The sequence below is a fragment of the Crocuta crocuta genome, unplaced genomic scaffold, assembly GCF_008692635.1.
Source record: "Crocuta crocuta isolate KB4526 unplaced genomic scaffold, BGI_CrCroc_1.0 scaffold132, whole genome shotgun sequence".
NCBI classification, from domain to species: Eukaryota; Metazoa; Chordata; class Mammalia; order Carnivora; family Hyaenidae; genus Crocuta; species Crocuta crocuta.
In genome coordinates this window covers 1,466,692-1,486,856 of record NW_027528611.1, presented here as the reverse complement: position 1 = coordinate 1,486,856, position 20,165 = coordinate 1,466,692, and the positions used below count along the sequence as shown (strand labels likewise).

The window sequence follows — 20,165 nt, the reverse complement described above, 5'->3', positions numbered from 1 at the left end:
TTTAATTCCATTATTTTTCTCAGACTCTGTTTTTAAAAATTGTGGCAATACGTATAGAACATAAGTTGCCATCTTAATCATTTTTAAGTGTGAGCTTCGGTAGGGATAAGTCCATTCACATTGCTGTGCGGCCATCACCACCATCTTCTCCAGGACTCATTTCATCTTAGAAAACTGGAACTCTGTCCATTAAACAGCAGCTCCCCATTTCCTTCTCCTTACAGCTGCTGGCAACCACCACCCCACTTTCTCTGTCTCCAGAGAGACAGACTACTCCAGGTAACGTGTAAGTGGGACAATACAATATTTGGGGTTTCTTGATGGACTTATTTCACTTTGTGTAATGTCCTCAAGGTTCATCGATGTTGTAGCATGTATCAGAATATCCTTCCTTTTTTAAGGCTGAATAATATTCCAACACACACACACACACACACACACACACACACACACACACACACACACTTTGTTTCCATCCATTTTTTGGATTTTGAGAATGCTGCTGTGAACACAGGTGTGTAAAAATTACTCAGAGATCTTGCCTTCAGTTCTTTGGGGATATAAACCCATAAGCAGAATTGCTGGACCGTGTGGTAATTCTGTTTTTGGTATTCTGAGGAACCACCATGTTTTTTCTCAGGCTGCTTCTAACATTTTTTTTCCTTTGGGTTTCACAAATTTGATAGTGTATCTGAATGTGGATTGTTTTGGGGTTCTTTTTGTTTTTGGAATTTTGGGTGTTTTTTGTTTGGTTTTGCTTTATTTTGTTGCATTTGTCCTGTTTGGGAATTGAGTTCCTTGAGTCTATAATTCTATGTCTTTCACCAAATTTGAGAAACCCTCACCTATTATTCTTGAAATATAAATGTATTTTTCTGCACCAATCTCACTCCTCCCTTGGGACTCCAATGATGTGAATGTTGCACCCATACTTCCTCAGATTCTGGTTTGGTTTTTTTTTCACTTTTTCTCCATTTTGTTCTTCAGATTAAGAACTTTCTTTTTGTCTATCTTTAAGTCCCTTGACTCCTTTTCTGTTATCTCCATTCTACTATTAAGCCATACAGTAAAAAATTTTTTTAAAGTTTATTCATTTTTGAAAGAAAGCATGATTGGGGGAGGGGCAGAGAAACGGGTGGGAACAGAGAATCTAAAGCAGGCTCTGCACTGACGACAGTGAACCTGATGCAAAGCTTGAACCCATAAACTGGGAGATCGTGACCTGAGCTGAAGTCAGACACTCAACCAACTGAGCCACCCAGGCGTCCTGAGCCCATACAGTAAATTTTCTTTAAAGTTTATTAATTTATTTTAAGGAGGGGGGGGTGTGGAAAAGAGGGCCAGAGATAATTCCAAGCAGGCTCTGCATGATCAGCACAGATCCTGATGCAGGGCTTGAACTTACAAACTGTGAGATCATGACCTGAGCCAAAATCAGGAGTCAGACGCTTAACAGACTGAGCCACCCAGGTGCCCTGTGAATTTTTATTTCAGATATTGCGGGTTTTTGTTCCAATATTTCCATTTGATTTTTTTTAATAGTTTCTGTTTCTCTCCTGAAACTTCTGTTTTTCCCTTCATTTCAAGTGTGTTTACTTTTACCTCATGGAACACAGTTGTAATATCTGTTTTACATTTTTGTCCTTCATTTCCAACATCTATGTCATCTTGGGGTTGACATCTTTCAATTGTCTTCATAAAACTTGATCACCTTTCCCTAGTCTTTGGAATGTTGAGTAATTTTGGACCATATCCTGGACATTTTGAATATTATGTGTAAGAGTCTTGGTCTTACTAAAATCTCCTAGAGCAAGGGTCAGCAAACTATGGCCTGTGGGCCAAATCCAACCCTCTTTCTTTTTTTGTAAAGAAAGTTTCATTGAAACACAGCAATACTTATGCATTACATCTTGTCTTTGGCTGCTTTGACACTGCGATAGTAGAGTTGAGTCTTTGTGATAGATTGTCTGGCCTTTTATAGAAAGAGTTTGCTGATCTCTGCTCTAGAAAGCACTGACTTCATTTTGTTTTGTTTTAGTAGGCAACCCAGTTAGGTTTAAACTGCAAGTTCTCTCTCATCTTCTGAGGGTCATTGTTCTAGTGTCATTTCAGTTTTTCATAGGCTTTGCTGTGCTGCTTTGGGTTTGTTTTGACCATGCAGAACTTGTAGACAGAATTGGGTTCCCCTCTCTAGCTGGCTTCTTTCTGGGATTTCCCCTTGTGCTTTCTTGCTTACCAGTGCTCTGTTTCCTAGTCAGCCAGAATGACAGTGTTCTCTTGAATTTTCTGCTGCTCCCACTAGTGCCACATTGCTGCACAACTGAGTCCTGCCCTTGGGACAGGTCCAGATGAGAGAAAAAAGTAATTGTAATTCCCCCCACACTCTCTGGCTCACAGAGACCCCTTAACCAAGTCCTCTGGTCAGAGAGATGTGGTTTGTGATATAATAAATATGTATTTGGTCTCTGCCCCCAGTCCCTGACACAGAGCTGCTAAAACCCTTGGAATTGCCTGAGTGATAGCAGCATCTTTTGTTCATGTTATATTTTGAGGTGACTCATGGTGAACTCCTGGATAGCTTCAAAATGGGGGGCTGGTCACCAGAAAGACCAAGCCATGACTGTAATCTTCCAACTTTCAGCCCCTTTGGGGAAGGGAAAGGGCCTGGAGATTGAGTTATTAATCAATATGACTACATGATGAAACCTCCTTTAAAAAGCCTTACCAAAGAGGTTCACAGAGCTTCTGGGCTGCTGAACGCATCCATGTGCCAGGAAGAGTGACATGTCCCAACTCCACAGGGACAGAAGCACCTGTGCTCAGGACCCTCCAGATCTCCCCGTACATACGTCTTCATCTGGCTGTTCCTTTGTAATAGACCAGCAAATAGTCTGGTGCTTCTCTGAGTCCTGTGAGCCATTGTGACAAATCATCAACCCTGAAGAAGGGGTTATGGGAACCCCCTCATTTGTAGCCACTTGGTAAATACACAAGTGACAACCTGAGGCATATGACTGGCACCTGAAGTAGGGACAGTCTTTTGGGATGGAGCCCTTAACCTGTGAGGTCTGTGCTAGCTCCAGGTAGTGTCAGAATTGAGTTGTAGGACATCCTGTTGGCATTCAGAGAGTTGGAGAATTGGTTGATGTGGCAAACAACAACAAAACCCCACACATTTGGTGTCAAAAGTGTGAGTAGAGTGGAAGAAACAGGAGTTGTTTTCTTTTGGGTTTCTCTCATTTTTTACTGCCAGTGCTTCTGGAAAGCCACTTAACTGGGACCTACTCTCAAGTCAAAGCTGTGAAAGTAAATATGGAAAAAAAATTTTTTTAATGTGTATTTTTAAAAGAGAGGGACAGCATGGGCGGGAGGGGCAAAGATAAAGGGAGACACAGAACCCCAAGCAGGCTTCCAGCTCTGAGCAGTCAACACAGAGCCCAACACGGGCCCGAGCTCACAAACCATGAGATCATGACCTGAGCCAAAATCAGTCACTTAACCTACTGAGCCACCCAGGTGCCCCAAGATGGAAATTTTTTGAGAAACTCACCCTCTACAGATAGCTTCTTCAAGCTTTGACTCCCTCCCTGATTTCCCTACTTGTTTACAGAGTTCTCAGTGCTAGTTTGTCCATAATTTTTAGTCTTAATTAGCAACAGAGAGAGACTGTAGCGGGCTTACCCCTTCTTGTCTGTCACCAGAAATCCTCCAACTGTTTTTGACCATAACCTACAGTAAAAAACACATTTTACATTGAGCCCAGGACACAGACACATACGTAAATATGAACAACAAACATTTCACAAACAGTATGTATCATTCCTATGCATGGTGGTCTGTGACCTGTTTTATTCCATTTTTTAAAAATGCTAGGGGCACCTCGGTGGCTCAGTCAGTTAAGCGTCCGACTCCGGCTCAGGTCATGATGTCACGGTTCTTGAGTTTGAGTCCTATCAGGCTCTGTGCTGATAGCTCAGAGGCCGGAGCCTTCTTCAGATTCTGTGTCTCCCTCTCTCTCTGTCCCTCCTCCACTCACACTCTGTCTCTCTCTTCCTCTCTCAAAAATGAGTAAACACTGGGGTGTCTGAGTGGCTCAGTCGGTTGAGCCTCTGACTACAGCTCAGGTCATGATCTCAGGGTTCTTGGATTTGAGTCCCGCGTTGGACTCTGTGCTTACAGCTCAGAGCCTGGAGCCTGCTTTGGATTCTGTGTGTGTGTGTGTGTGTGTGTGTGTGTCTGTCTGTCAGTCATGTTCCCCCACTCATGTTCTGTCTCTCAAAAATAAATTTTTAAAAAATTAAAATGAATAAACATTAAAAAAATTTTTAAATGCTAGTCAAGACTCATTACTGAGTGTTAACTTGAGTTGGAAAAACACAGCTCTGCGTGTTATTACTGAAATGGAAGAAATAAACCTGCTTCTGGCTGAAACAAGCACGTTTCCACAAGTCCTGAATAATAAATGCCACAGCTGATAATGCAGTGAATTTGTTAAGTCAAAAAAATGTGATGAGAATTGCATTATAACCTTGGATTATAGAACTCAAGGTTCTCCATGTGAGAAGCATTTCCACTCTCTTCCCCCTTTCCCCAACCCTAGACACCTAATTCAAATCAAAATCAAAAGGTGATTTGAATTAGGGATTTTTGTTTTCTGGGGTTTTTTTTTTTTTTTTTGTAGTCCAAATATAGCCAACTCAGAATGATAGGATTCACTTGTAAGTCACCCCAAGCCTATTTTATATTAGGAACCTGATACCATGTATTACTTGCAAAATAAACAGCCTGAAGCCAAGTATGTCAGGAGAAGAAAATGAGGTAGTAATTACTGATACCTGACTCCCACTGCCTTCTTTCCCTGCCTCTCACCTACCTCCTCCTCTCCTCTCTCCTCCTCAGTAAAATCAGAAGGGTAATAAATATTTGAAATGGATACTGATCCTTGGCAAGTTAAAGAATGCAGATGTTTAAAGAAACAGCCAGAGCCCCAACCAGAAAGGAATGTGGTGGTTTCCCATAGTACTACTTTTAAGAACCTCTAAAACATCCACCTGAATTCCTGATTACAATACCTCCAGAATACAGTAAACTTGATGAGTCATTATAAGCACTTCCAAAATATAATAAACTTGATTAAAGGTGTCAGAAATATCTTACAGACCCTATACTTAAAACTCTATGTTTACATAAAATAGCAGTTGATACACAAGCTATCCAAAGCAGATGGTTCCTTTTTCTTTCCTCACCTACTTCTGGTTTTCTAAAACATTTCCCTTTCAAGAAAAAAAGACATGGTTCCCTGATTCCTTCAGCATACAGTCTTACATTTGGGATGGGCAGAGAAAAAATAGTAGAATAAATGAGTAAGAGAAAAGGTAGAGTGAATGAGAATGTGGAGCCATTAGCCGCACCTCCCCATCACATACACACATGCACGCACACACAAAGGATGAATCACTCCGTCTGAGATTTTACCAACCCCCCAGTCACCCTGAATTCCTCCAAGCCTAGAAAACCCATCTGTGTAGTCACTGCCCACCCCACCCCCAAGATGACTAAATGCAGCAGTCTATTGAAAAGTTGACCTGTGATCTCAGGATTACAGAGACTGAAGGAGAAACACAGGACTTTGCTTGAGATGTACATCAAGACCCCTTTCTTCTCTGCTCAATCTTTTGAAAGCATAATAAAAAAAGTTCCACTTCACCTTTATTGAACCTCACACAGGGGAACCACGCTTTAAATCAATTGGCAGAGCTGTGCCCCTAAAATGGACCACGCTTGCTCACAGAGGGAACTATTTGCTTTAGACATTAAAAAAAAACAAAAAAAAAAACCTATCTTGCTTGGAGATGGGTAATAGAAGCCTAAAATTGATTGAAGGGATTTCTAACTTTATAATAAACCAATTTAAAGAGGGGAAACATCTTGTTTCCATGTCTCTTAGACAAGAGAACATGGAGAAGGCACAGGGAGATAGACTTTATACCTATAGGAGGTGGCTTCTGCAAAAGACAACACTCCATTCTTCTACAGTAGTAGCTAACGATTATTGGGTACTTACTAGCACCAAGCAAAAATATCTTATAGGAATTCACCAGATTAACCCTCTAACAATCCTATAAGTTGGGTGTTATCCTCACCTTGTCTTAAAAATGGGGAAATGGAGGCTTGAAGAAGTCAAGTCACTTGCCTAAGGTCTCATATCCAGTAAGTAGCTGAACTAAGATTGGAACTTGGGCAACTTGGCTCCAAACTCCACATATCTCACTGCCATGCCACAGTAGCATCTAGGTTCCCACTGAATTAAGGGCTGAACTTTCACAAAATTCACAGAATGGACAAAACATGATCATTTATACTCCATCCTTCTATTCCACCTCTATTCCAGGGAGATAAAAAGAAAGGAAATGTGAGAGAGGAAGGAAGAGGAAGAGAAAGCTTTGTTACAATCATCATTTCAATTCATAAACCTGAGTTCTAAGGTCTGCCAGAGACAACTAGCTGCCCATCAAAATTCATGCTCCACTTTCCACAGAATAGAATAGTTTCTGGGAACTGGCTCATCAATCAGGGATTACATTTCCCAACCTTTCTTGGGTCTAGGTAGGGTCATGTGACCAGTTCTCTCCAATAAAATATGAGCAGAGGGAATGTAACTTTGGGGACCAAATAGTTAAGAAGCAGGTATGCCTTCTTCATTCTGTCTTTCCCCTGTTTTGCTTTGTATATACAAACACTCCAAGCTCTTGGGAATAGAGAAGCCACAGGAAGAAGAAAGAGGTCTGAGTTCCTGAATTATTTTTTTAACTTTTTAAAAGTTTATTTCTTTTTGAGAGAGAGAGACAGAATGCAAGCAGGGGAGGTGAAGAGAGAGAGGGAGACGCAGAATCCAAAACAGACTCCAGGCTCCAAGCAGTCAGCACAGAGCCCTAGGCGGGGCTTAAACTCATGAACCGCAAAATCATGACCTGACCCGAAGTTGGACACTTAACTGACTGAGCCACCCAGGCACTCCATCCTGAATGATTTAATGAAAGGCTGTCCACAAACCAGGAATACTGTACTGAACAATTATGTGAGCAAGAAAGAAACTTCTGTTGTGCTAAACCAATGAAACTTGGGGTTTGTATGTTACAGTAGCTAGTATTACCCTAATATAGCATGACTAATGACTGGCCAGCCGACCCTCCCACATTTCCTGTTCTAGTTCTGTATTGCGTATTGCTGTATAACAAAACTAAGTAGTTTAACACAACCATTGTGTTATGTTCACAGACTGTGGGTCAGGACTCAGGTGGGGTACAATAGGGGTGACAATTCAGGGATCACTATTCCATGAAGTCTGGGGCCTCAGCTGGAAAGACCCAAAGGCTAGGGTTGACTCACCGTTGGGGACTGGTGTCATTTAGGGGTTAATTCCCATGTGTAGCAGTTGATGCTGGTTATCAGCTGGGGACCTCAACTGGAGCTACCTGCCAAAACATCTACACGTGGCCTCCTCATGTGTTTGTTCTTTCCACTTCCTTTTGGTGAGTGGTTTCCAAGAGCATCCCCAAAAAGGTCATGTGGAAACGGTATTATCTTTTATGGCATAACATCAGTTTTGCTGGTGTCTCATGCCTATCTAGATTCCAGGGGAGGAAAGATTAATGCCATCTCCCAATGTGAGGCGTGTCAATATCACATTGTAAGAGTATGTGGGATGGGAGATGTTATAATCATCTTGGAAAACAGTCTGCCCCATTTCCATATTTCTTTCCTCCCTTTTCCTTCCTTCTTCTTGCCTTGTGCATCTTCCTCTTCTTGTTTTCCTTTCTTACTTCCCAAGCTTCTCCACTGTCAACTCCTTCTAACACTCCTCAGCTCAGTTCGATTCACCAAAATTCGGTGTATGTAATGAGACAGGTGTCAGATCCACAGATACACCCAACTTCCTTTTCTGCATCCTGCTCTTTTCTTTCCCCTCCATTTTTCCCTCTTGAGATGGGTATAATGCAAGGCTTCTCAGCCTTACCACTACTGGCATTTTGGACTGGATAATCCTTGTTGTGGACTGTCCTGTGATTTGTAGGGTGTTTCGTGGCAACCCTGGCATCCCTCACTATATGCCAGTATACCCCTGCCCCTGCCATGACAATAAAAAGTGCTCCCAGATATTGTTAAGTGTCCCAGGGGCTATCTTGTAGGACAGTGGTGAGGATTAAGTAAGATACTATGTGAAAAGCATCTAGTACTCATAAGTGGTACCTAATTCATTGTCGGGGTGTTTGTGATAACGGAAGACTAGAAAGAGGCAAACCATCTATCATTCAAGGACTGGTTGAAGAAGCAATGGTACATCTGCACAATGGAGTGATACACAGCTGTAAAGAGAAAGGAGCAATAGAGATCTATACTGCTAATGGAGCAATCAGGATATGTTGTTAAATGCAACAAACAAGTTACAGGGGTTGGGGAGGGCCAAAAAGGGGAAGCACAGGAGACTTTACAGGGTGATGAAACTATTCTCTAGGACACTATAATACATGACACTATGCATGTGCCAAAACTCATGAAACTTTATGAAAGTGGACCTCAATGTATATGAATTTTATTTTATTTTTTAAATGTGTTTATCTTTGAGATTGAGAGAGAGAGAGCATGTGCATGAGTGAGGGAAGGGCAGAGATAGAGAAGGGGACAGAGGATCCAAAGTGGGCTCTCCACTGACAGCAGCAAGCCTGATGTGGGGCTCAGACCCACAAATCGCGAGATCAGGACCTAAGCCCAAGTTGGACGCTCAACCAACTGAGCCATGAAGGTGTCCCTCAATGTATATGAGTTTAAAAAGATCATTGTAGGAGGTCAGGGGATCCCAGATAGAATTCAGACTGTGACAAAAGAATCTAACTATGAAACAATCTCTTTGAAGCGGGTGGGGAATAGGGTATTGACCCAAGTAACTCTGGAAATGAGTGAAGTCTGTAAGACTAAAAGCCAAAGACTTCTTCATAGGTAGTGTACTCTAGTTGATAAAAGTGTTTCCCAGGGGTGTGTTGGTTAACAATCCTGAACACTATACTGGAATACTGGAACACGTATACTGGAAATGACGTGATTAACGGAAATTAAGTAAATGGATGGCATTTTGGGAGTGGAAGGTTGCAGATAAACAAGAGTGGGGGAATGACTAGAATGACCCAGGTGCCAGGTGGTAATGCCTTAGAGTTGTAAGACATTAGTATGCACACATTTAACTTACAGACGGGGATATATGTATTACTACATACATACATACCTACATACATACAATATGAATGCATACATATAAACATTAATAGATATGTGGATCTAGAGGAGTTATATTCATACAAATATTTACTTCCCTGTCAGCTGAGACAACCTGGAAGTAATAACATTCCAATGGCAACAAGCACACCTAGTGCCCAGATCTTGGTTTATGGCACCATTTCCCAGTAAAAGGAAGCAGGGCTCCTTGGAGAAATGGCTGATTCTAGGTCTAGAGCACCTTGTGCTAGAAAGTAGGGATGTGCTCAAAAACACAATGATGGAAGTATGTCAAAGGGACAATGTAGCCAAAGTAGGAACAATCTGAGTAACAAAATAAATAAAGTACTACTGGATTATAACACAAAGTATAAAATAGGTATGCATGAGCCCATACCAATAGGAATAAATGATTCAATAAATAAATGGAGGAGAAGAGGCAAATCTCCCATGCAGAAGAATTATAAGCATTTATGTAAGTGGAGCATAACTCCCACTCCTTTTTATTTTAGATGTTTATTTTTTATTTTAAAAAATTTTATTTATTTTTGAGAGAGAGACACACACAGAGTGTGAGTGGGGGAGGGGCAGAGAGAAGGGGAGACACAGAATCTGAAGTAGGCTCCAGGATCTGAGCTGTCAGCACAGAGTCTGACTCAGGGCTGGAACTCACGAACTGCGAGATCACAACCTGAGAGGAAGTCAGATGCTTAACCGACTGAGCCACCTAATAAATATTTATTTATTTTTGAGGCGGGAGGGGAGAACAAGTTGGGGGCGGGGCTGAGAGGGAGGGAGACACAGATTCTGAAGCAGGCTACCCAGGTGCCCCTATTTATTTATTTTTGAGAGAGAGAGAAAGAGAGAGAGAGAGAGAACAAGTGGGAGGGGGCAGAGAGTGAGGGAGACACAGATTCTGAAGCAGGTTCCAGGCTCCAAGCTATTAGCACAGAGCCTATGTAGGGCTCAAACCCACAAACTGTGAGATCAAGACCTGAGCTGAAGTTGGATGCTTAGCTAACAGGGCCACCCACTCCTTAAGTGTAGGCTGTGTATAGTGACTTCCAGAAAGCACAGTATGGGAAAAAGGGAGAGAGAATAACTTTGCAGAAGAGCGACCTGACAAACATGATCTCAGCCAGATGATCAAGATTAACACCTATAGTGATAATTCATGTTGATAGCATGTACCCTCAGGATGATGTGATGAGAATGACATTTAACCTCTATGGTCTTCCTCCCTGAAGCCTATACCCCCAGTCTAGGCATGAGAAAACATCAGACAAATCTTAATTTAGGGACATTCTACAAAATACCTGGCCAGTACTCCTCAAAAACTGTCAAGGTCATCAAAAACAAGGTAAGTCTGAGAAACTGTCACAGCCAAGAAGAGCCTAAGGAGACATGCCGACTAAATGTCAGGCTGGCCTCAGATGCACTTGCTGTTCCTGGGGCAGAATGCTAAGGTGGAATGGAGGCGCCGCAGGCATGGAATCCAGAGCTCAGGGGAGCGTCTGCACGAGTGCAGTTGTGGCTCCCACCAACTTTCCTGACTCTCTGTGACTTCACAGGCCAAATATTCTTGACAGTGCCACCCAGATAAAACTCCAGGCTGGGTTTGCAACCATGATTAAAAACGTAGGTCCTGGAAACAGAACTGAATTGGCATTCTACTCTACCGTTTAACTTGTTATTTCGAGAGGACTGCTAAGCTTCTCTGTGCCTCTTTTCTCACGAACCTTAAAATAAGAACTATAATTGTAACCACTATCATCATATTGTTTGTGAGGAATACGTAAGATAAGGTATGTAGGGTGCTTGGCTTAGTACTTGGCACTTAGTTCTCCATAAATGTTAGCCTTTACTGTTGTGCTTTGTAGGATTCATTTAGTATACATTTTTCCCTGACAGAATTTAAGAGAATTGTTGACCACGTATTGGCAAATGGAAAAGACAAAAGGGGGTGTTGGGTTATCACAGAGGTACTCATTACAGGCAAGAGTTACCACAGTTTACTGGAGAATCTGGAGAAATCAAAGGAAAGAATTTGAGGGGGGTGTGTGTGTGTGGTGTTTTTTTAAAAAACATAGCTTTATTGGGGACAATTTACATACCATAAAATTCATCGATTGGAAGTGTATGTAATGCTTCTATGACGTTTCACTAAATGTATACAACTGTGCAATCATCATCACAATCGTTTCTGGAACATTTCTATCACCCTCAAATTCTCTCACGTCTCAGATAACTAATTTCTGCCTCATAGATTTGTTTACTGTTAAGTTTTGAAAAAATCAGTAGTAAAAAGAGGTCATGGAAAACATGCTCATTAGGAACAGACTCGACTCAATTCCTTCCTTCCCTTCCTCCCTCCCTCCCTCTCTCCCTCCTTCCTTCCTTTGTAAGTTCTGCAACCTACATGGGGCTTGAACTCACCGCGGAGATCAAGAGTCGCATACTGTACACACTGAGCCAGCCAGGTGCCACCAGACTTAACATTTTAAAATGATCACAAGTTGTTTAAAAGTTGCTTACACTTTTAGCTATCCTGAAACTCGTCATAAAGCAAAATACAAATTGCAAAGGGGAGTGGGTAGGAGGCTCCGGTCACGGGCGGCTACTGCTGGGCTGGTGGTTCTGGAGCGGGTGTGGCGCCAGAAACGCAGCTCCAGGGCGACCTCGCCCCACCTGGGGCTAGACAGCCTCGAACCTGCGCCCTCCTCGCCCTCCTCGTTCCTGCGCAGGCGCAGTGACTCGAGCTTGCAGGCTGGGCGGGCGGGGCGCTGAGCCCCGGCGGGTGTTCGCGTCGATCGCGAGCGCGTAGCGATTGCTTCTGTCTGTTGTTTAGGTATGGCGCCGGCGACGAAGCTGAGAGGCGGCGGGAACCCGGGTGGGGGTCTCGCTCTGTGCTGACCGCGACCCCGGGGTCGAGTGGGCTATGGGGGAGCCCGGCTCGTTGGTCACGGGAGACCGCGCCGGTGGCCGGAGTTGGTGCTTGCGGCGAGTGGGCATGAACGCTGAGTGGCTGCTGCTGGAGGACGGAAGCGAGGTGAGAGGAAGGGGTCCTTGGGAGAGCGAAGGAGGTTGAGGAAGGAGGGCCGGGAGGGAGCCGGGGCGTCCGGTGGGAGAGATGAATGGAAAAGAGGAGTTGGGAGCAGGCTAGAGGGGAGGGGTATGAGGAGGGGCGTCCCGAGGGAGAGGAGAAAGGGGTTGTGGCGCGGGCGGTTGAGGGGCGAGCTGCGAGGTGTTTGGGTGGAGGTAGGAATGCGCCGAAGAAAAGATGGCCCCTTCCGGGGAGGCCGGGGCCTGCGGGGCGGCCTCGGGCTGAAGTCGCTGTTGCCGGGAGGAGCCGGTGGCGGGGCTGGGCGTGAGGTGGGCGTGGAAGGATNAGCCGCGTCCGGGGAGGCGGGGGGCGGGAGGGTGTGGGCAGCGAGTAAATCATGAACTTTGTCAAGTTTATGTTGAAAGCGGCCGAGTTATGGGCCACGTCCCTTAAAATGCTTAAACTTTGATGTAACAACGCCTTCCTTTCCATCTCTTGAGGTGAATTGACCCTGTGGGAGGGTCTACAATTATCCTGTGAGTCCCTGTGCTGCGAGTGGCACCCCCTCAGATGGGTGGGGGGGGGTAGGGATTCAGACATCGAAGAGCTGTCCCCTCCGGAGGCCGCTTGTAATGTTTTCTAGTGCGCTCATAAGTGCAAAAAAAGAAAAACAGAAAAGATGAGGCACGCTTCCACGTGGGGGCTGTTGGGGTGCGGTGGTAGAAAAGGGGGCGGAGAGAGTTAGGGTTCCGTCAGTTTGGGCAGGAGAGCTGGATCGGGACCCGCCCGTGGTGACAGAATAATTTGTATGAAAGATAAGTCTTGTGACTCTTATGTGTGCTCATTAGTTTTTTTTTTTCTATAAGCTGTATAGCCTCAGTTCAATCTCCCAGATATTTATTAGTTATGGGTTTTCGTGTATTATGAGAGGGACAAATAATAGCGACTTTTACCTTAGAGAGTTTATTGCTTGAACGGGGAAACACAGTTTTTAAGTCTGTGAAGCGGTCTGAGGACATCCTCCCAGGCTGTCCAATCAACTACCAAGACATGGATTATTTAGTACTCTGCTAGAACCGAGGTTCCTCCAGGCGGAGGAGGGGTTCGGGACCAGCCTTCACTGGCTAGATTAGGTTTTAAAGGGTTACGTGCGTGCTGTGATTTCAAGAACACCAGAAAGACACCTCTGCCCTCAAATCTTTTTCTATCCTGGTATCAGTGCCTAAAGTCCATGTGAGGCATATATTCTTTTAGCTTGAGCGTTGACCTTCCTTCCCCTGCAGGGCTTTTCCCCAAAAGCACTTACCTTTGGGAAGGTTAACAAATGAAGTTAACAAATGAAGATGTCAACCTGAATAATAGTAGCTACACCTTATTTTGTATTGGGTTTGGGCTTTTACATGTGTTACTTAACGTGAGCCCTGCAAGTGTATCACACTCAGGCACAGCCTTATAAAGCTAGTTAAATGTTAATATTCTTTCTGATTCAGTTACTGAGGATTAATTCCTTGTTTCTCAATAGCTTGGTAGCACTGGGAATGGGAGTAGGAGCTGGGGGCAGAAATAATTAAAGCTGCTGCAGCAAAAGCAAGAGGAATTGTAAAGTGCACCTACACGTATTTTAAACTACTGGTTAGTTTTCTTTTGGGCCACTTCTGTGGGAAGAGACCCATACAAACCATAGTGGAAGGTAAAGGCACAGTGGGAAGACCAGCTTGCTCTAGGGGCGTGCCAGAGACCAGCCATGCCTGGCTGTCTGCAAGGCAGGTGTTAGGAAGTAGTTGGAGCATAGCCTACAGTGTGTGTGAAGAGAAGTCTGAATCTAGGCAAGAGATGAAGTCTGATTTACCATAGTGGCCCCCAAACCACAGCACAAAGTGGTATGTGGCATGCACAAGATTTAAGTGTGCTGATAGCATTTCGTTATAACAGAGGTAGTTTCCTGCCTTACCAGTTCCCCTCGACATCTTCGATTTCCCAGAAAAAACAATAAAACAAGATTCCTCTTATTTCACTGAATGGAACACAGTAGTAAATTATCTGACTGGGTGTCCTTAAACTTTTTTTTTTTTAAAGAGGCCTTTTGTTTGTTTTTGTTTCTTAATGTTTATTTACTTATTTTGAGAGAGAGAGAGAGAGAGAGAGAGAGAGAGAGAGAGAATCCTAAGCAGGCTCTGAGCTGTCAGTGCAGAGCCAGGAGCAGGGGGTGATCTCACGAACCAGGAGATCATGACCTGAGCAGAAATCAAAAGAGTCAGAAGCTTGTAATTATCAAGACAGTATGGTATTGGCACAAAAACAGGCACATAGACCAATGGAATGGAATAGAGAACTCAGATTTGGACCCAAAAATGTACAACCAACTNGTGGGGGAGAGGGAGGGAGGCAAACCATGAGAGACTCTTTAATGCCAAGAACAAACTGAGGGCAGAATGGGGTGGGGAAGGGGGGTGATGGGCATGGAGGAGGGCCCTTGTGGGGATGAGCACTAGCTGTTATATGCAAATCAACTTGACAATAAACTATTAAAAAAAAAAGTCGGAAGCTTAACTGACTGAGCCACCCTGGTGCCCCTGTTTTTGTTTTTTAAAGCAATCTCTGTACCTAACATGGGGCTCAAACTCAGGACCCCGAGATCAAGAGTTGCATGTTCTGCCAACTGATCTAGCCAAGCACTGTCCTTAAACTTCTTAAATCAATCCAGAGAGTTTGGTGGAAAAACAAATTAGGTTTTCAGGAAGCTTTTTGGGCTAAGGGGGTTGAACTAAGGGAAAGGATGGTTCTACAGTATTTGCTGGCCATTTGGGAAACAATAGGAGCCATGCCCGGGAGGAATGGGATAGCCTTGAAAGTGGGTAAGGATTGCAAAATTATTGTAAATAGAAACAACCCCAGCATATGTACCAGTGGTTTATTGGCACTCAGTTCCCACGAGAAGTTTACTTTCATCTGCAAATGGTGCTGGAATATCCCTCACACAGACTGGTTTTTTTTTTTTTTAACTTTTTACATTTATTTATTTTTGAGAGACTACTGTAAGACACATCGTGAGCGGAGGAGGGGCAGAGAGAGAAAAAGACACAGAATCCGAGACAGGCTCCAGGCTCTGAGCTAGCTGTCAGCACAGAGCCTGATGCGGGGCTTGAACCCACGAACCCTGAGATCGTGACCTGAGCTGAAGTCGGATGCTCAACCGACTGAGCCACTCAGGCGCCCCCACACAGTCTCTTTAACCGTGGTGTACAAGTTAAATTCTAGGACCAGACAATAAAGGGAAGGATAAAAAAGAGTGGTTCCTTACGTTCCTGGATTCAGAGTCTGTAGGAGGCTATTTCAAAAAAGTAGCCAGTCATCTCCCTTTTCTGTAATGCTTTACCCAGGCAGTTGTCAATGACAGTCTGGCTGTTCTCCACAAGTATTAAAATGGGCTATGGAATACTTCCTTTATTAGAAATAAAGCTACCTACATGGAAATTCTTACTGAATATGGATAACAGATAAACCTTTAAACGTTTCATTTTTAGAACATTTTTAATTAATTAATTTTTCAAAATAAGCTCCACGCCCAGCATGGGGCTTGAACTCATAACCCCGAGATCAAGAGTCACGTGCTCTACTGATTGAGCGGTGCCTAGGTGGCTCAGTTAGTTATGAGTCCGACTCTTGATTTTGGGTCAGGTCATGATCTCATGGTTTGATTGTGAAATCGAGCCCCATGCCTGGCTCTGTGTGGTCACCAAGCCTGCTTGGGATTTTCTCTCCCTCTCCCTCTGCCCCTCCCCTACTAACATGTGCTCGTTTTTTATTTGTTTTTGTTTTTGTTTTCTCTCTCTAAATAAATAAACTTAAAACAAAAAGTCACATGCTCTACTGATTGAGCCAGCCAGGTGCCCCTAAACATTCCATTTTTGAAGGACATATATGTTAATTCTGAGGAACTCGGATAACAAATGGAATTTATGGCAAACTGTTCAAAGAACTAAAGAATTTAAGTCAGATTGTAAGAGTTCCTGGCTGCTGCTTCATAGTTTTCAGAGGTAATAACCGAGTTTCCAACTTCTGAGCTAAAAAATGGTCATCCTAGACTCTGGGAGGATGCATAGCTCTTTATTCGTTCAGTCACACTTACTAAGCACTGTCCCAAGTACAGAAACACAGTGGTACACAAGACAGATAAGGTCCCTGCTCATGAAATTTATATTCTAGTAAGGGGGGGCGGGAAATAAACGGGTAAAGCAAACAAGATAATTTTGGATTGTGACACGTGCATGCTAACACCATGAAAGAATGCAGTGGTCAGGGAGCAGGCAACAACTTTAGGGTAATTGGGGTAGGCCCTTGAGGAGCTGAAACTTGGAAGACAGAAGGAGCCCCTGCAGATGTCTCAGAGAAGAGTGTTCCAAGTAGAGGGGACTGGTGAAAAGACCCTCAGGCAGTGGTGAGTGTTTCTGTCTGGTGTGAGGTAAGACTAAAGAGGTGGAGGGGTTAGGATATTCAGGCCTTATAGGCTATGGAAGGGAGTATGGATCATGAATGTCGTTTGAAAAGAAGGGAGATGATCTGGTTTAAGTTTTTACATGACCACTCCAGCTGCTGTGTGAAGAAGGAAGTTGGTCTGAGTCAGGGAGTGCAGGGCAAGAACAAGAACAGCATTAACTGGTGGAGGCCAGGTTGTTTGGACAAAGGTATTGGCCATAGAGATAGAACGAAATGAACAGATTTAGAATATATTTGAATTACAACCAGTAGAATTTGCTGATGATTTTAGTGTCAGGATGAGGGACAGAGAAGAATCAAAGATAGCTCCTCAGTTTGCAGATAAGTAGTTGCTCAGATAGTAGTGTCAGTTACTGAGATGAGAGTTTGAGGGGAAGGGTAGATTGGGGCAGGGAGAGTTCTGGTGGTCTTTGCAGGACTGAGGAGGACAGGCATGATTCTGAAAGATTTTAAAAAGGAGCAAAGTGAGTAGCTTATACCAAACCACAGACCATTTGGCTTAATGTTCTCAGCTATGGTTGTGGTACAGGTCATTAAAGACGTGGCTTGTGCACCAAAAAGAATCAGCAGGGGATTCTAAGATCTAAATCTCAGGAGAATTTCATTTGCTTCCTTGACAGGGTTATTACAAACTAGACTAGTCTATCAGGAAAGTGTGATAGATGGGAATTGAGGCTTCTTTGCAACCTTTTCCAGAGGCTCTCATGATGTCCTCTCATGGATAAGATAGAAAATATGGACTTGACGCAAAGACTTGGTTGAATTACAACTGGTTAAAGGTATAGCCAGAGTGTGTGGTGTAATGTTTACTAGGCTTCCCTGGGAGCTTTACCTTTGTGGCTACATCCTGTTTCAGTATTTTTATCTGTGCCTTAAATGAATGTAGAGAGGGTCTCATGTCAGTTTGGTGGATGAGTCAAAGCTGGAAGGGATATTGAGTATGTCTGATGGCAGATTAAAAATTCAGAAAGGTCTTGACAAGCTCATGTGATAGGTTGAACTAACAAGATGAAATTTAATAGGAATCAATGTAAGGTCCTGCACTCGAATCCAAATTTACCAACTAGTCAAGTATAGGATAGAAGAGACATGACTTAGCATAGCAATTCTTGGGGAAGGGTTAGGCCAAGAAATTTAATCATTCCTAAGCCTGAGGATACATTGGCAGTGTGGTAGATTGGCTGTGGAAGCTAATGCAATTTATATGCCCCAGTGATAATATCTAGAACTGGGAAACTGATGCTTGCATTTGACTGTGTTACAAAAACTATTTTTTTAATATGGCATCCAGGAATAAAAATAAACCAGGAGTCTCTTCACAGATCTATTAGGATAGCAAAGAGACTCAGTCGTATGCGATGGGAGTTAGGTTGAAGTAACTGGGAACATGGGGCCAGGAAAAGAGTAGGTAGGTTCTTTATGGCTGTCAAGTGGAAGGAGGATGGGAAATATTTTTCGTGGCACTCAGGGCAGAGCCAGGGCCAAAGGATGGGATTTATTGGGAGAAAGTTGCCGAGTCAGGGCCATTAAAAAACTGGAGCAGCTGTCTTGTATAGATGCTGTAGTTCTTGGCAGTGTTTAAGAGTAATTGATGAGAGTGTGTGGAAAGGTTTCCCCCCATCTCATGACCTTTCAGGGTCCTCCCAACCCTGACATTCCATGATTAACTTCATTCAGCTATCTCTTCTTGTCAGAACTTCTTGCTTTTTTTCTACCTGGAGGCTCCCATGGTAACTGAAGGAGACAGCTGATGGGGTTTGGGTTTCACGAGAATCTAGTTTCATAAGTCAGGACACGTGCACATTGCTGGTTGACAAGATTGTAAAGGACCTCCCTGTTCAGCAGAGTGACTCATTATGTCTCTTACATTGTTGTCTTCCTAGGTGACTATAGGGCGAGGATTTGGTGTCACGTACCAACTGGTATCAAAAATCTGCCCTCTGATGATTTCCCGAAACCACTGTGTTTTGAAGCAGAATGTCGAGGGCCAGTGGACAATTATGGACAACAAGGTACAGGAATCTATAGATGCCTAATGACTTACTGAATTTGTGCTTATTTTTAAATTCCTTTTTTAAATTTTTTTTTTTTTGCATAGGTAATACATGATACAAAGTTAAAAGGTTCATTCAAAAGTAATATCTTCTCCCCAGCCATGCAGGTGTCTTCCCTAGATACAGTTGTTTCTGTATGCTGCCAGAGGTTAGATTATACCCAAATAATTTCTAAGACTTGAATGAAAGTATGTTACTTTGAAGGGAACACCTGAATTGGGACAGTAGGTCCTGCTCTGGAAACTAGACTAAGTTACTGAGGGAATTGGCCTTTGTGGGTCATAGGCCCAGAGAATATTGGGCCTATGGAAATCTGATGAATATTCTGAAGTACACCTACGGTTCAGAGCACTGGGAGGAGGAGGGAGTTGAGCTGACTGGATTTAGCTCCTTCCCTTCCCTATTCCTTTCAATCACAGCAAACACCTCCCATCCCCTTTTTAATCTGTTTTACATACTGCTTTTTGAGGAAGATCTCCTCTGAATAAATTTGAAAATCACTGGTATGGTGGGAATACTAAGGGAGGTAAAATAGTGTGTAAAGCCCAGCAATTTGGAAGCGCCTAAAGTGCAGATATACAAGCACCCAGAGATACAGTGAAACTAGAGATTGTGCCGTGAGAGAAATTCTAATGTTGATAGCTAAGGAATTAGGAAGTATGAAATGTCTTCAGATGCCATCTTACATTGCTCTGGTTGAAAGGATTGTAAAGACACCTGTTAGAAAGAAGGGTATTCAATGGTCCTGAGACCAATTCTGAGGTGTGTGTATAGTTACCCTCATACTAACAAGCAGTGCTTGGGACACCAGCTTGGCATCCTACCTCCTACTCAACTCAGTTCTGATAGCATCAGATTGCATAGGTTAACCCCTATGCTCCTGACCAACAGCTATAGATTGGAGGCTCCAAGGACCCCTTCCTTGGACTCCAGATGCCAGTCACAAATCCAGGTTGTTTACTTGTACTTCTTACCAGCTGGAACCAATGACTTTCTTCCCCTTTGGATTTGATTAGTTAGCTAGAGTGGGTCATAGAACTCAGGGAAACATTTACTTAAGTTTACCATTTTATTATGAAAGGCTATGGTAAGGGATCCAGATAAACACCCAGGCAGAAGAGATGTGCAGTGCAAGGTATGCGGGAAAGGGCACAAAGCTTTCATGTCTCATGTGGGTGTTCCACTCCCTCAACACCTCCATATAGTCACCAACCCAGAAGCTCTCTGAACCCATCCTTTTGGGTTTTTTGTGGAGGCTCTATTACATGATTGGTTAAATCATTCACCATTGGTGATCAATT

General features: G+C 43.5%; 1 protein-coding gene across 3 annotated transcripts in view; it reads left to right on the top strand.

Moving 5' to 3' along the window:
* Positions 1 to 12,066: 12,066 nt before the first annotated feature.
* The window catches only part of RNF8 (ring finger protein 8), a 34,048-nt gene continuing 25,949 nt past the window's right edge, over positions 12,067 to 20,165 (top strand). Inside the window, exons 1-2 of one of the 3 annotated variants that reach the window (XM_077754873.1) lie at positions 12,067 to 12,319; positions 18,694 to 18,822. In XM_077754873.1, coding sequence (XP_077610999.1) covers positions 12,209 to 12,319; positions 18,694 to 18,822 — 240 coding nt within the window. In that variant the 5' untranslated portion in view covers positions 12,067 to 12,208. The remainder of the gene's footprint in view (positions 12,320 to 18,693; positions 18,823 to 20,165) is intronic. The other 2 variants (XM_077754872.1, XM_077754874.1) reach the window with 2 other exon arrangements.